General features: G+C 40.5%; 1 protein-coding gene across 6 annotated transcripts in view; it reads right to left on the bottom strand.

Moving 5' to 3' along the window:
• Positions 1 to 887: 887 nt before the first annotated feature.
• The window catches only part of LOC111568099 (involucrin-like), an 84,815-nt gene continuing 71,556 nt past the window's right edge, over positions 888 to 14,146 (bottom strand). For all 6 annotated transcript variants that reach the window (XM_055017889.1, XM_055017890.1, XM_055017886.1 and 3 more), the window contains 5 exons: positions 8,183 to 8,338; positions 7,921 to 8,093; positions 5,425 to 5,559; positions 4,388 to 4,525; positions 888 to 2,023 (listed from right to left, as the gene is read on the bottom strand). In XM_055017889.1, coding sequence (XP_054873864.1) covers positions 1,793 to 2,023; positions 4,388 to 4,525; positions 5,425 to 5,559; positions 7,921 to 8,093; positions 8,183 to 8,338 — 833 coding nt within the window. In that variant the 3' untranslated portion in view covers positions 888 to 1,792. The remainder of the gene's footprint in view (positions 2,024 to 4,387; positions 4,526 to 5,424; positions 5,560 to 7,920; positions 8,094 to 8,182; positions 8,339 to 14,146) is intronic.

Raw genomic sequence — 14,146 nt, 5'->3', positions numbered from 1 at the left:
GTAAACAAAAATGTAAGTAGTAAAATATCTATAATTTGAAAAGCCTCTGCACAGAAGACATTCTTTAGTTCTCTCTACTTCTAGTCACCATTGTGCCATTTCAATAGAACTTTAAACTGCAGTGAAAAGTCTTCAAAATAACTCACTCTGAGCAGACAAGGGCACTTTTCTGCCTCCAGACAGTGATTAAGTCTCAACATGGCCCGGTTTAATAAATGAGGCTGTTGTGGTGATCAGAACAGTTCAAGTGTTTTAGTGGAACTGATGACTACAAGCAAAGTACCAGAGCTCTGTTAAGAGAAAACCTCGAACCTTCACTGTGCTGCTGGAAAAAACACAGCAGGACTTTCAGGTCATTTCCATTCCTTTACGTTTCTTTAGTCATCTGTTGAATCATGCAGGAAATGTCAGTGAGCATTATACGCTATATATATAGAATATATGTTGTGTGTGTTTCTTATATCCAGTATGTTTTGTTTGGACATATTTGTTAAAGATATAAAGACTTTAGGCATAAATAGAGTGTAAAAGGCAGAAGTGAAGCCAGTGTGTGTGCAGGAGTTGTGATGGTTGGAGGATGGGCTGTATTATCTAAACATACACAGCGGTTCTTATGAATTTTATCTCTTCGTCCCGGATGTATGACCTTGAGTGTCAGGAATTCTTCGTGTTCCTCACTTCTTTGGTAAGGTCGGGGTTGGTTTCTTTGATTATTTCTGGTTTTTGCCTGATAAATTGCGGCATTTTGTTGATTTGTTTTTAGAAGATAACACCTTCTGCACCCACCAGTGGGTTAAAGCCCACTGTAAACAGGATTCTAATCACAGAATGCAAACTACATGTGTGTGATTTTGCAAGACATTTGGAACAGAACAGCACCAGAGGAATTAGTTTCCCAGAATATATATATTTTTACACACAAACAAAGCTACAGTCATACAAACATACATACTATACATACATACAGTCTTACATTCATACAAATACATATCAGTTTACTGGATTTTTGTCTTTTATTATAAAAAGCAATTTGATATATCATTACTTTGTATACTGTGTTATACTGGTAGGGCTAGGGCACTGTTAAAAAGCATGCACTTTCTTTTGGTTGTGTCCAGATCATGTGTTTGCAAATAACCTCGAGTGCACGCTTCAGGTTGCTCTTTTTTTAGGTTTTTAGATTACACTGGGTTTACCTCATCAAGACAAATCAGCTTGGCGCCGGCCAGGCTGTCAGTCAAACCAAAACACATTAATTAGCAAATCAAGCAGCTCTCCGACCAGGTATTTGTGGCCCTGCAAGGTTTTTTGTACACAAACGCCTACTTCTGATGCTAAAAGCAACTTGAACCAGGCACTCTGAATTATTTGCAAACCCTGTTTGTGTCCATGTTTGTTGTATTGCACTGAATTTTTAAATAGGCCCTTTCTTTGTTCTTCTTGTCCTACCTTCTTCTTTTATTGAGAATTTCACATCCATCCATTCGTCTCCAGTTCAAATTCTGATGCTTTGGTCCATTTGGTCCAAACTTTCCGTTGATCCATCTTAGCAGTCACTGAGTTCAAGTCTCTCATCTGCATAAATATCAATTCTTCATTGTCACATAGTCCACTTTTTCCATACTAAATTAGGTGTTTAGTTTGTGTACATTACATCCCACATTTCCATCTCACTTTTCCTTAGGCTCAAAGTAGGTAAATATTTGGGACAGGGAGGGATTGGGATAATAGCTTGATTGATTATTGAAGTATTTATTTCCTGTTTTTATAGGTCTTTTTGTGATCGTATGATTCAGTTGGTTGCAACAACAACAATGGAGCCCTCCTCCGCCTCTTCGTCCTTCTCTTCCAACGACTGGACTACGCAGGGCGTGACGTCAAACGGTATTCTCTCTGCGACCGATTCGGTGGTCTGTGCTAGTAGTCCGGGGCTTGAACCTCTGGTGGAAGGGGCGTCCTCCCTCAGCGGGGATGGTGTCAGAGAGCACGGTTCTGGCTCCAGGGTTAATGTTACCTCCTCCACCTGAGAACGCAGAAAAGTGTTTAAAAGATCATTCAAGATGCTGTGCTGGGTCACAGGTAAGTGAGGCTCTTCTTTAATTAAGAGTTTGCAGTTGTACACAAAAGTTTAAAAATAGTTGTAATGACGAAGTTTATCATGACAGGCTCGAGTTTCCAATGACTCCTATAGCTCCTAATTTTCTAAGATGGATTCATTTAAATACAGGCACATTGTCACAAAAAACAGTTGAGTCAATATATAATTGAGGGACTTTTGAATTCCATGGGACGTATTTTGCATACATTTTTATTAAAAGTAAAAAACTAATGTTTTTTTATGTTCATTATGATCATGTCTTTACAAATTCCAGAATTATTTGTTATGGAAACAATCACTTATTAATAAAAAATGACTGGATATCACTAAAATGTTAACTAAATAACTGTCTGAATTTAATACCAACCACCTTCTAATTAGCTAAACAATAATAAAATGAGCTGATTCAGAAATAGTTTGGATTGTGTTCTTTTTAGAGTTGAGATAATCATGGCAGATATTTCTTTTTTGGCAATATATCATATTTTATATGGAAAATAACTAATTGTGTTGGCATCTGAGAACTCTTTTTCCACTAAGTTCCCCATTACAAAAACACCTCTAAAGGAAGTGTGTTGATTCCAGATCACATGACCTGCTCCACATGATGTCATTTCCTCCTGAAGAAAAGACTGGCCAGACTCCAAGGCTTTCTGACTTATTTAATATAAAGTAATCAACAGGTTTACTACAATATCTTCAGAAATAACTTTCAATATCAATTTTACTCAATTGTATATATAATATTTAGCAGAATCTTTCTGTAAAAATGTCAAGTGGTGTTTGGTTATAGTCGACCATGTTGATTTTAGGCCTGAAAACAGTGAAAATGTCAACTATGATACCTGTCAACTATATTACAAAAAGTCCCGCATTTATGTATTGACCCCGTTATGCATTTTGGTTTATTTTAGGTTCTCTGGAAATATTAAGAAATCAGCTGGGTCAAATATATACAAACAGTAGAACTAATAAGTGATTAAAAGTCCTTTGGCCATTTCCACCTCAACAGTGCACTTTTGGTAGCCATCTGCAAGCTTCTGGTTGTATCTTTGACCACCCACCTTGACACAATTGGTACTGTTCAACTAAATTTGTTGACTTTCTCATAGTACAATATACAGGTTCTTGGCAAGGCCGGTGTAAAACTTTAATTCTAGCCTGAGTTACCCATTTCTCAGCCACTGGCATCAAAATAGCCCTGGAGCACAATACTACCACCACCATGCTTGACGGTGGGTTTGGTCTTCTTATTCTTCGGCTTTGACACAACTAAACTGCGCACTTTATACTTACAATTGTTTACACAGTTGACTTTTGGGGCCTGTAGCTGATTGGAATAGTTCCAAGTGACTTTCCAGACTGAAGTCAATGATTTGCCTCGTCTAATCTTTACTGAGCTAGTTAGACTTTCCCATTGTAGTGTCTCTGACTGAGTCTAATGAGTGTCATGAATGAGCCCGATTTAAATTGACTCAGAGGAGTCGCCAGCTTTAGTCAATCGTAATCATTCACAAAAAGTTAAGAGGTGAGGCCACAAAGAAAATTTTATTGACACGGCACCACAGCATTATGCACAGCATTTTGATAACTTTTGATCACCCATGTCTGCTGTACATCCTGGTCAAATTTCAGCTCTGTCGAGGTTACTCTTTCTGAGTTTATAGCTTTTGAAAAACTGCAAAATTTGGTCCAAAATTGCCAAAAATATGACACATAATTCAAAATGGCTGACTTCCTGTTGTGTTTTGGGGATGGGCGTCAATTACATTTTTGTGTGTCTTGACGAGTTACATATGCCTACCAAGTTTCATAGCTGTAGGTGACACGTACTGGCTGTAGTAAATGTTTGAAATTTTCCAGGTGGCGCTATTGAGCCATTTTGGCACACACCTATGCAGTTCCCCTAAAGTATCAAATTTTTTGCAAATTCTTTCCTGAATTGTGTGCAGAGTTCTACACATTTTCGAGTATCTTTATGCCACCAAATTTGAGTTTCAAATTTGAGTTTCCACATTTAAGTTACTGTATTTGACCCAGCAGACTATAATAATAACTGTACTTTTTCCCAAAAGACCTATAATCGATCTGTCAACAAACAAAATGCAGGATTGTTTTTTCAATGATTCCATCATAGAAAATGAAGTGTATGTAAACTTTTATTCACAACTGTACATGTTGCTCTCACTGGTACGATATAACTGTGTCATCTTTTTAAATTCTTATTGAATTTAGGTTCATGTAAGAAGAGAAAAAAGGATTTTAGGCAAGAGTTTAGTGCTAACTTACCTTGGTCAGTTCCTCATCCTCCTCTTCATGCTGCTCAGGGATGCCTTCGGACTCGGGCTCCGGCTCCTCTCCGACCGTCTCCACCACTCCTCCGACCATCTCTGCCATCTGTGCACTCAGCTGCCCAACAATCTCCACCTGCAACCAGTTAAGTTAGCTGATTGAATGGTGTGTTGTGTTCTGTTGCACTGACTTTAAAGTGGCATTTTAACATATTTAACCATAGACTGAAATCAGTCCGTCACTTGAGCTGCAGTAAACCCTAATAACAAGCAACAGAGTAGAAGGACAAACACGACAGAAAAAGTAGGAAGATGGAGGAGCAGATTATGATTGTCCTGTCCACACCCAGCTTGGTTTTCTTCTGCAGGCCGTCGGAGAGAAAAGACAAACACTCAGGAAGGTACAACAGTCACGGATGCTGAATCCAGATGCCTAGAGTTGTAAACTTGCGGACTTTGTGGCATGCCACTCTGACAACCAGGCTGATTCACAGATGTCTGTGTTCAAAATTCATCAAGTCCACTTCAGGCTGTCATGCAGGCTTTTGGGAGTGCTCCATGCAGATCTCCACCCTGTCTCCTACCTTGCCGACTTCCCTGGCAGTTCATCATTCACTGCACTACAGATGTGTGCTAAATAGGCCTGCTGATAGAAACAAACCCAGATCCACAAGATGAAAAATTAGCAGAGATCAGTGTCAAGCATAATGAAAAGACAATAAAAGGCTCTTCTGGTGCAGATTATTAACAAGATATAAGCTTTCTTTCAACCTTTGATAGATGGGACAGAACAACATGAACCTTAGCTTCCCACAGTAACAACAGGCATGCTGTCATGGTTATAATGATCGTGTTCTCTTAGTCACTCTGTGTTAGTGACTAAGGACAGAGTCCTATCCTTGTGACTGTATATGCAGTCACACACTGCTGTGTCCTTGCAGACTGTCATAGCTACTCTGTCACAACATATTAACCCATCATCCAGCCCACAAGGTCTGTTGTCCGATCATTTGGATTCAGCAGGCGAGCGCCTACCTGGTGTGCCTCAACCTGCGCTGCTCCCCACAGGTCGGCTAGCCGAGGATGGGTGGGAGGACCCAGGCTGTGGATGGTGCTGTTGGGAGTGGCTTGGAGGGAATGGGAGGCACTGTGTAGCCTGTGCTCCATAGACTGTACACAGAAAGAAGAAACAAGAGAACGAAACAGGGTTGAGGAATTGGTTCTGATTCACCCCAGTCACTCGGCTAATAGCCACATGTTTCATTTTTAAAGCCCTCTTTGGTTGTTGATTAACACTCAAAGCCCAGAAACCCATCAGCAGGTTTATATGGTATGTTTACAGAATCATCCAAATTACATAGTGGAGCAAAAAAGCATTGAAACCAGTGTTACTTTCAGTTTCATCCAGACAGACAACAAAATTAAAATGAAAATTCATGAAATTTCATCAGAAACACTTTATTATACATGTCTTATGTGAAAAAATTTGAAAAATACACTGTGCAGTAACCAGATTTTGTAAAATGCAAACGATTCTTTCCTCCTCAGCACAACCACGCAGCCATTAGTGACTCAATCTACAGACTTTCAGCTGAACTGTGATGACACCATGTCTAAACTACCTGAAGCACCTTTCTCTATATTATGTTTAGTAAAAAAAAATAGCATAGTGATATATCAGCTGATGTTATTCACTTTCTTCCAGCATTGCATCTACTTTAAATACTTGTTTAAACTCTGAGTCATGGATGGTGCTGCAGGGAACAGAGCTAAAATGTCTCTAGCTCTAATGCATTGACCGATGCTCAGAAAACTGACTGACTGATTGGAAGGTTTTATTCTAAATGTAACGTAATACATTAAACAGTCTCCTTCTCAAGGGAAGCTGTATAATCCACACAGTAAAGCTAGCAAGCTCATATCCATTGTGGTCGCGGATCAGTACACCTTTTCCGAGACACAGTCCCTGACCTTTTCAAGTTATTATTTTATAACTCACAGTTATTTAATGAGCTCCGAAAATGCACCAATGCAAGAGCAGCCAGCGGAGCTGAAAAAGTCTCCGGGTGTCACGGTTCATCATGACTCACTTCATTTGCAGAAAAGCTTTCAGCAGCCTGAGAGCTGAAAGTGAGCAGCTGATTTACACCCATCAAATGCATGAAATATTGCTGTGGAAACCTTAAACAAGGCGTGTATTACCAGAAGCAGCTGTTGTAGGAGCAGAAACATGTAAATGAAGCAGCTCACAGTAGACCTGATGCTGAGTTATGTAACATACTGCAATGTTAGTGCCAGACCAATCAGTAAAGGTGCTTTGAGTCTGTGAGCATTTCCATCACCTCCCGGCAGCATCTGTGTTTTCTATTTTGAATCCAACCAGTCTGAACACCACATCCTGCTATTGTCCACCACATAGTCTAATACAGGGGTGTCAAACTCATTTTAGTTCAGGTTCCACATTCAGCTCAATTTGATCTCAAGTGTGCCGGACCAGTAAAATCATAACATAATAACCTATAAATAACCACAACTCCAAATTTTTTACTTTTCTCAGTTTATCATTTCCACATTACAGCTGACGGATCAGTGTTTCTGCAAAGGAACAAAACATTTAGTCACATATATCTGGAACTGAACGATACAGTATTTTACTTTGAAAAAGACAAAAAAAACAACAAAAACAAGACAAAATATTACCAAATGAGACACATAAGGACAAAAGCGAGACACAAAATGACACAAATGACACAAAACAATAAAAAAGACACAAAAAACTGAGACAAAAAAGTTAGTGACAAAAAAATGGACACAAATGAGACAAAAAATGACTAAAGCAAAAAACAAATTGCCAAAAATCATACCCAAAACAAAGAATAAGTCAAAACACAAAATGACAAAAATGAGACAAAAAACACAAGCGAGACAAAAAGGAAACACAAAACAAAAACATGAGACAAATGATGTCAGACAGAAAAAGACAAAAAACAACAAAAACAAGACAAAATTTTACAAAAATGAGACACAATGACAAAAGAACAATGAGCAATATGATATTTTACTTTATGATCCAAACAACTTGTCATGGTCTAGGAATTATTTTAAATTTATAGATTTACAAACTGAAGGTAATGTCTTGGCTGTAATTTTTACAGTTTACAAAGATGTCCTGCGGGCCGGTTTGGACCCTCTGGTAGGCCGGTTTTGGCCCGCGGGCCGCATGTTTGACACCCCTGGGCTAATCACACAGCTAAACGGTGTGGATCGTAGCTTAAAATAAGGCAAAGGTTACTAATTAGTATCATAAACATTGTTTGTTGCCTGAGTCATTTTCCAGAACTGGATGATCAAATGCTGAAACTTCTTGTCTGTGTTTCTCAGGTTACCATGACGCCAGGCAGCAAGTTGAAGCATCATAAATTATAACAGCAACGGTACAGACGGACACATTCACCAGAGGGACATCCATCATTCTCGTTCTTGTCTAAAAGCTCCTGAACATGCCTCATCAGCTGTCTTCAAACCACTGACCTGTTGCTGTTGGTACTGCAGGAACTGTTGCTGCTGGTAATGATGGAGCTGTTGGAGCTGTTGGAGTTGACTCTGCTGCTGCAGGGCGAGTTGAGCATGGTGCTGCTGAAGGTAACCGCCTACCATTCCCTCGTAGCCCTCACCAGGTGTTCCCCCTGCTCCACTGCTACCACCTGCAACAGCCATAACACACCTCATACCTGCTGCTCAGAGAAACAGGCTAGTGCTTAAAGACTACAAAAAACTAATACTAAATCATCACCCGCAGCCATGATGTAGGAGCCTGCAGCAGGCGAGGCCACCCCCGAGGGCTGGCTGGTGATTGGGTCCCAGGCGTCAGAAGATGACAGGCAGTACAGGCCCTGTGAGACGTAGGTGTGAGGCCAGACATCGGCAGAGGAGTGGTGGAGCACCTGGTCTGTACAGGAAAGCACAGACAGGTGGGAGGTGTGAGAAAGGAAAATACAGACAGTTCAAAAGGAGAAATAAACAGAGGACAGAGAGAGGATGATGCAGGCAGGGATAAATGGAGAAAAAGAAAGAACAAGCTGGAAACTTGGTAGGAATTCTGATGATTCCATCAGTTTCTGAAACATTGAAAATGAAGGAACGAAATTCAAGGTTTAGAAATTGGCTTCATTTGAAAAGACATGACTTTAATCAGTTTAATACAGCCATCTCAGACTTTTCAGTTATCAAGATATCTTAGCAGATAATTGGATTGAAAAATAAATATGTACCACAGCCTTTTCGTTTTGATCATGGCAAAACCTCAGGCAGAAATAATTTCACATAAAAACTAATTTCCCTGAAGGTCAGAGTTAAACAGAAGCATGTCGGGCCAATTATTGTGGGAAAGCAGCTCAACCCTCTGAACTTGTCATACCACATAACAGAAAAAGTGTTAATTTACACGTTAGCTGTAAATACATTTTTTTAAAAAAGTTCAAAACTGCAAATGACATCTATCTAAAACATCTTTATTTTTCCAAATAGTCATTTGAACGTCTAATGTCAACATTTAACTAAAAACTACCAAATGAAATCACCATGAATATTATTTTGCAGATATTAGCCATTATTTGAAAGAAAAATTCGTCTAATTGGGTCTAAAATATGGTATTTCATAATTGTTATTTTCACAATGTTCCCTGTTTTGTTAAATTACAGACAGTAACTAATAATATCATAAATAGAAGTTTTAATTTACACGTTTCCTGAAAAATAACAAGCCAAAAATGTAAATAATGTCTACGTCAAAAATCTGGATTTTCCAAATTGTCACCTGTTCTTACTCAGTGTTTGACCATAACTAATACTGGTTTTATTGTATTTAAATCTGCCAACAATATATTCATTAAGCAGATAATTGCTGTTATTGTCACTTCTTTTGTTTTTGAACATTACAACATTCACTTTTTTTTCGTATTATGTCACTCTTGCCAGATTCTCATCTGATTTTAATGGCAACGTTGTTTTTCAGTGACGTCAAACACAGCCTGCAGTTCAATCTAAAAATCATAAAATTTTTGTCGGGTGACTGTTAGACGCAGCTGAGTCTGTGATTGCTTCACGGTTGCACTGAGGCGTGCAGAATTCTTTGATAGCTTCTTATTTTTGCCAGATTTTTAAATGAAACATGTAGGCACCTCACACATGATGTAATATTGGCAAGTTTTAAAGGGTTAAGACAGTGAAGAAGACACGTAAATTAAACAGTTTGAGCCATAACTCGCATCGTTAAAATGCTCTTAGACATTCGGAGGATAAACCTGACCTCAGCCAAAAGCAGCATAGAGTTTAATAGGAGTGTAATTAGCTGATCTTCAGCACTGGTGTTATTATAGAGTCGACCCATGGAGGGGCCAGACACTCACAGATTCTGTGGAGGAGTAACATCCCCTTAGTCCTAATGCGGATATTAAGTCGCTGTTTAATCGTTGCAGTGTGTGTGTTTGTGTGTTTGTTTGTGTGTATCGCACGTGTGTGTTGGTGTTGCATGCTAGATAAAGCACAGAGCAGAGCACATATGGTGGTGTTAATGAGAGCAGGGCTAAGTCCTTGTGCTAACCTACAGGGTCCCTCAGGGTTTGGACGGTGCTCTGCTTTGCTAAAAAAGAATCAATTTACAGAGTACAAATGAAAGCGGTGTGCAAGTCGAGGGGCAGAAAACTGAGAAAAGCAGCCACAGAGTTGTTTAGTTCTGACTTTCATGACGTGGCATGGGTGTTCCTGTGAGGTCTACGTGGGTTTGCTGATCTCTTCTGAGATAATTGCTCTGTTCTCTTCTCCTTTTTTCTCCTCTTATCATATGATGTGCAACTCAACAAACCAGACATCTTATCACCTGAGACTCAAAGCACAAACCCAAACAGTTTTTGTTTTATTAAACCAAGTGAAAAAGTTAAATCCTCTTAATGTTGCTCTTTGTGCATTTCATTTCCTTATATTAATACAGTTGATCATTGAGGCCTTTGCCTCACTATTATGGATCATTTTCTAAACAGATAACTTCCTCTTTGCTTGAAAATTAGAAAATCTGTCCACTCAAACTGTCCACCCATCATCTATACACTGCTTCTTCCTCATTAGGGTCCTGGGGGCCTGGAGTCTATCCCAGCTGACTGAGGATGAAGGCAGGGGACACCTGGACAGGAAACAGTCTATCACAGGGCTACATAAAGAGGTAAACAATCACATTCACACCTATGGACAATTTAGAATCATCAATAAACCTCAGCATGTTTAAACTGTGGGAGGAAAAAATAGAAAACCCCACTCAAACTATTGCTTTTCAAATTATCTCCACAAAAAAGACTTCAAACACTTCAATCATCAGTCTGCATCAATGATGTGTCGAATATCAGAGAATGTCTTTTAAACTGTGCAGACACAGAGGTATTGAGCTACAAATCTGGCAGCTGCGAGTGCTAACCAAACCTAAAGGAGCCATTTTTACTGAGCCTCAGCGGAGTTATGTGATGATCGGCGTTGGTTTGTCTGTCTGTCTCTGTGTTAGAAACATTACTCAAGAATGGATTAATGGATTTTGAGGAAATTTTCAGGGAAGGTCAGAAATGACACAAGGACCAAGTGATTAGATTTTGACAGGGATGCGGCTTATAGTCTGGATCCACGGATTTGTTAAAGATTTCTGTATCATTGCCAGATAACAGCACAACGTCACTGTAACCATGACAACTTGTGAACACTACGTCAGCTGCCTGCTGGCGATCACAGTTGTGATCCTACTACAGATCTGTGGTGTATTGTGCTATCAGCAGCAACACATGTTGTAATTGTCTGTGACCACCAGTTGATGCTGTTGCTATGGAAACCGTTGTAGAATGAGCTGCTCAACAGTAAAATACCACCGGACCCCAACTGCCCTGTCTCAGCCTCTTTATATAAGTGTATCGCTACTTATTGGTAACCCACGAGTATACTGTAGCAGTATAAAGCCACAACATGGTGTCAGAAGTTCGGCTGCCGAGTGAAAAGACGACGGAGCGAGTAAGCTAACTCAAGACTACCCTAAAAGCTAAACGTTGCTAGCAAGAGGGAGCATGGAGCAGTTCAAGCCGCCGTCGCCGCTCATACTCACTGGCAATCTGTCTGAGGCGTGGCTCAGATGGGAGCAAAGGTTTCAGCGCTTCATGACAGCCTCAGTTGCTTCGGAGAAGGACGAAGGGGTTAAAATAGCCATTCTTCTCCACGCCATCGGCGAGGAGGCGCTAGAAGTGTACAATACACTCACCATTACCCAAGCCTTAGATGAATTATCAGTGGATGAGGTCCTAACAGCATTCAGAAATTACTGCAGTCCGCAGAAAAATGTTGTCTTCGAGCGCCATCAGTTTTGGTCTCACCCGATGTCTCCAGGAATCATGGTGGACAGGTACATCACAGAACTACGTCAAAAGAGCAAGGACTGTGAATTTGGTCGTAATGTTGATGATATGATCAGGAATAAACTGGTGTTCAGCATTAATGACACACGTCTGAAAGAAAAACTACTTCGCGATAAAGAGCTCACTCTAAACAAGGCTATTGAAACGTGTAGGTCAGCAGAAGTGGCCAAGTCACAAATTCAGGCAATGCAATCAGCTTCTGTTGTTCAAGATGCTTCTGTGGATGTGTTAAAGAAAGCACCTGGACACTTGCGACCAGGACAAAACAGAAACAAAATCAACAGTAACAAGCAAAATGTCTGTACAAGATGTGGAAATAAGCACGAGCCAAGGCAATGTCCAGCATATGGAGCGTTGTGTCACAAATGTGGATAAAGCAACCACTTCTCAAAGGTGTGTAGAACAAATACTCAGAAAAACAATGACCACAAGAAGACAAGAGCTGTAAATAATATAGAGACTGAAATGGACACTTTATACATAGGTATGGTGTGCAGTGATAAAAGTGAGGCAAAAAGTTGGAAGGAAACAGCCACAATAAAAGGTGTGACCATCACTTTCAAGCTTGACACTGGTGCGGATGCGAATGTACTTCCCATGCATATCTACCACAAGCTGCCAGGTCCCATTCAACTGCAGCCAACAAAGAGTGTGCTTGTAGCTTTTGGTGGTGCCCGTATAAACGCATATGGTGTTGTATCTCTGGAATGTAGAACTACCAAACACAATGCTGTCCTTGAATTTCTTGTGTCTAGCCCGGCAGACAAGGCAATCCTAGGTGGACAAGCTTGTGAAAAACTGCAACTGGTGAAGAGAGTAGAATCACTCACAGCCAAGTCACCAAAGTTAAACAAGCCACCAGCTACAAAAGAGGAACTTGTGGAGAAATATTCTGAGGTGTTCACAGGTTTGGGCGAGTTTCCTGGAGTTCACCACATACATGTTGATCCAAATGTCACACCTGTCATTCACGCATGCAGAAATGTCCCTCTCTCTGTTATGGACTCACTTACAAAGACTATAAAAGACTTAAAGGACAGAGATGTAATAATTCCAGTCAATGATCATACAGAATGGGTGAACAGTTTAGTTACCACACAGAAAGAAACGGAACACTAAGTGTGTGCTTGGACCCTTGTGACCTGAATAAAGTGGTTAAACGCCAGCACTACTCCATTCCCACACACGAGGACGTTCGCAGCAAACTTGCTGGAAAGTCGGTCTTCACCATTTTGGATGAAAAGGATGGATACTGGCAAATCAAACTGGATGAGTCATCGTCAAGGCTATGCACCTTCAACACACCGTGGGGCCGGTACCGCTTCCTCCGACTTCCATTTGGGATTAAATCAGCCAGCGAAGTGTTTCAACAAAAGAACTGTGAAACATTTGGTGACATTCCCGGTGTTTTCATCATAGCAGATGACACGATCATTGCAGCCAAGTCAGAACACGAACATGATGAGATTTTGCAAAAAGTTATGGAAAGGGCAAAAGCAGCAAATGTTAAGTTTAATAAGGACAAGATTCAGTTCAAAGTTGACACTGTGAAATATATGGGACACATCATCATAGCAGCAGGTCAGAAAGCAGATGACACAAAGATCAAAGCTATTGTTGACATGCCCATCCCAGAGGACAAGACAAGTCTCCAACGCCTACTGGGAATGACAAAGTTCTTAGCGCAGTACAGACCAAATGAAGCATCACTTACTGCGCCCCTGAGGCAACTATTAAAGAAGAACACTGTGTGGCAGTGGCAGCCACACCACAGTGAGGCACTGCAGAGACTAAAGACTGCCCTCACACAAGCACCTGTTCTGAGATATTATGACCAAAAGAAACCGCTAACACTACAAGCCGACTCTTCAAAAGACGGACTTGGTGCATGCTTACTACAAGAAGGTCACCCTGTGTGCTATGCATCACGAGCACTTACAGACACTGAAAAGAGGTATGCACAAATAGAAAAGGAGTTGCTTGCTATTGTGTTTGCCGTCAAAAGATTCCACCAATATGTTTATGGAAGACCTGTGACAGTCCAGTCTGATCACAAGCCTCTTGAAGTGATCATGTGTAAACCACTCTGCAAAGCACCTGCAAGGTTACAAGGAATGCTCCTTCAGCTACAGAGGTATGATCTAACTGTCACATATATGCCAGGCAAACACATGTACATAGCTGATGCACTCTCATGAGCCATAACAAACATAGACAAGGACAATGCTGATGAAAACCCCTGTGAAGAGAGAGTTGTGTATGCTTTAGAGGCTACAGACACTTTAAGTGAGGACACACTCAACCAACTGAAAGCG

This window comes from Amphiprion ocellaris, chromosome 15 (genome assembly GCF_022539595.1).
Source record: "Amphiprion ocellaris isolate individual 3 ecotype Okinawa chromosome 15, ASM2253959v1, whole genome shotgun sequence".
In the NCBI taxonomy this organism is placed as follows: Eukaryota; Metazoa; Chordata; class Actinopteri; family Pomacentridae; genus Amphiprion; species Amphiprion ocellaris.
This window is presented reverse-complemented; position numbering and strand designations above follow the sequence as displayed.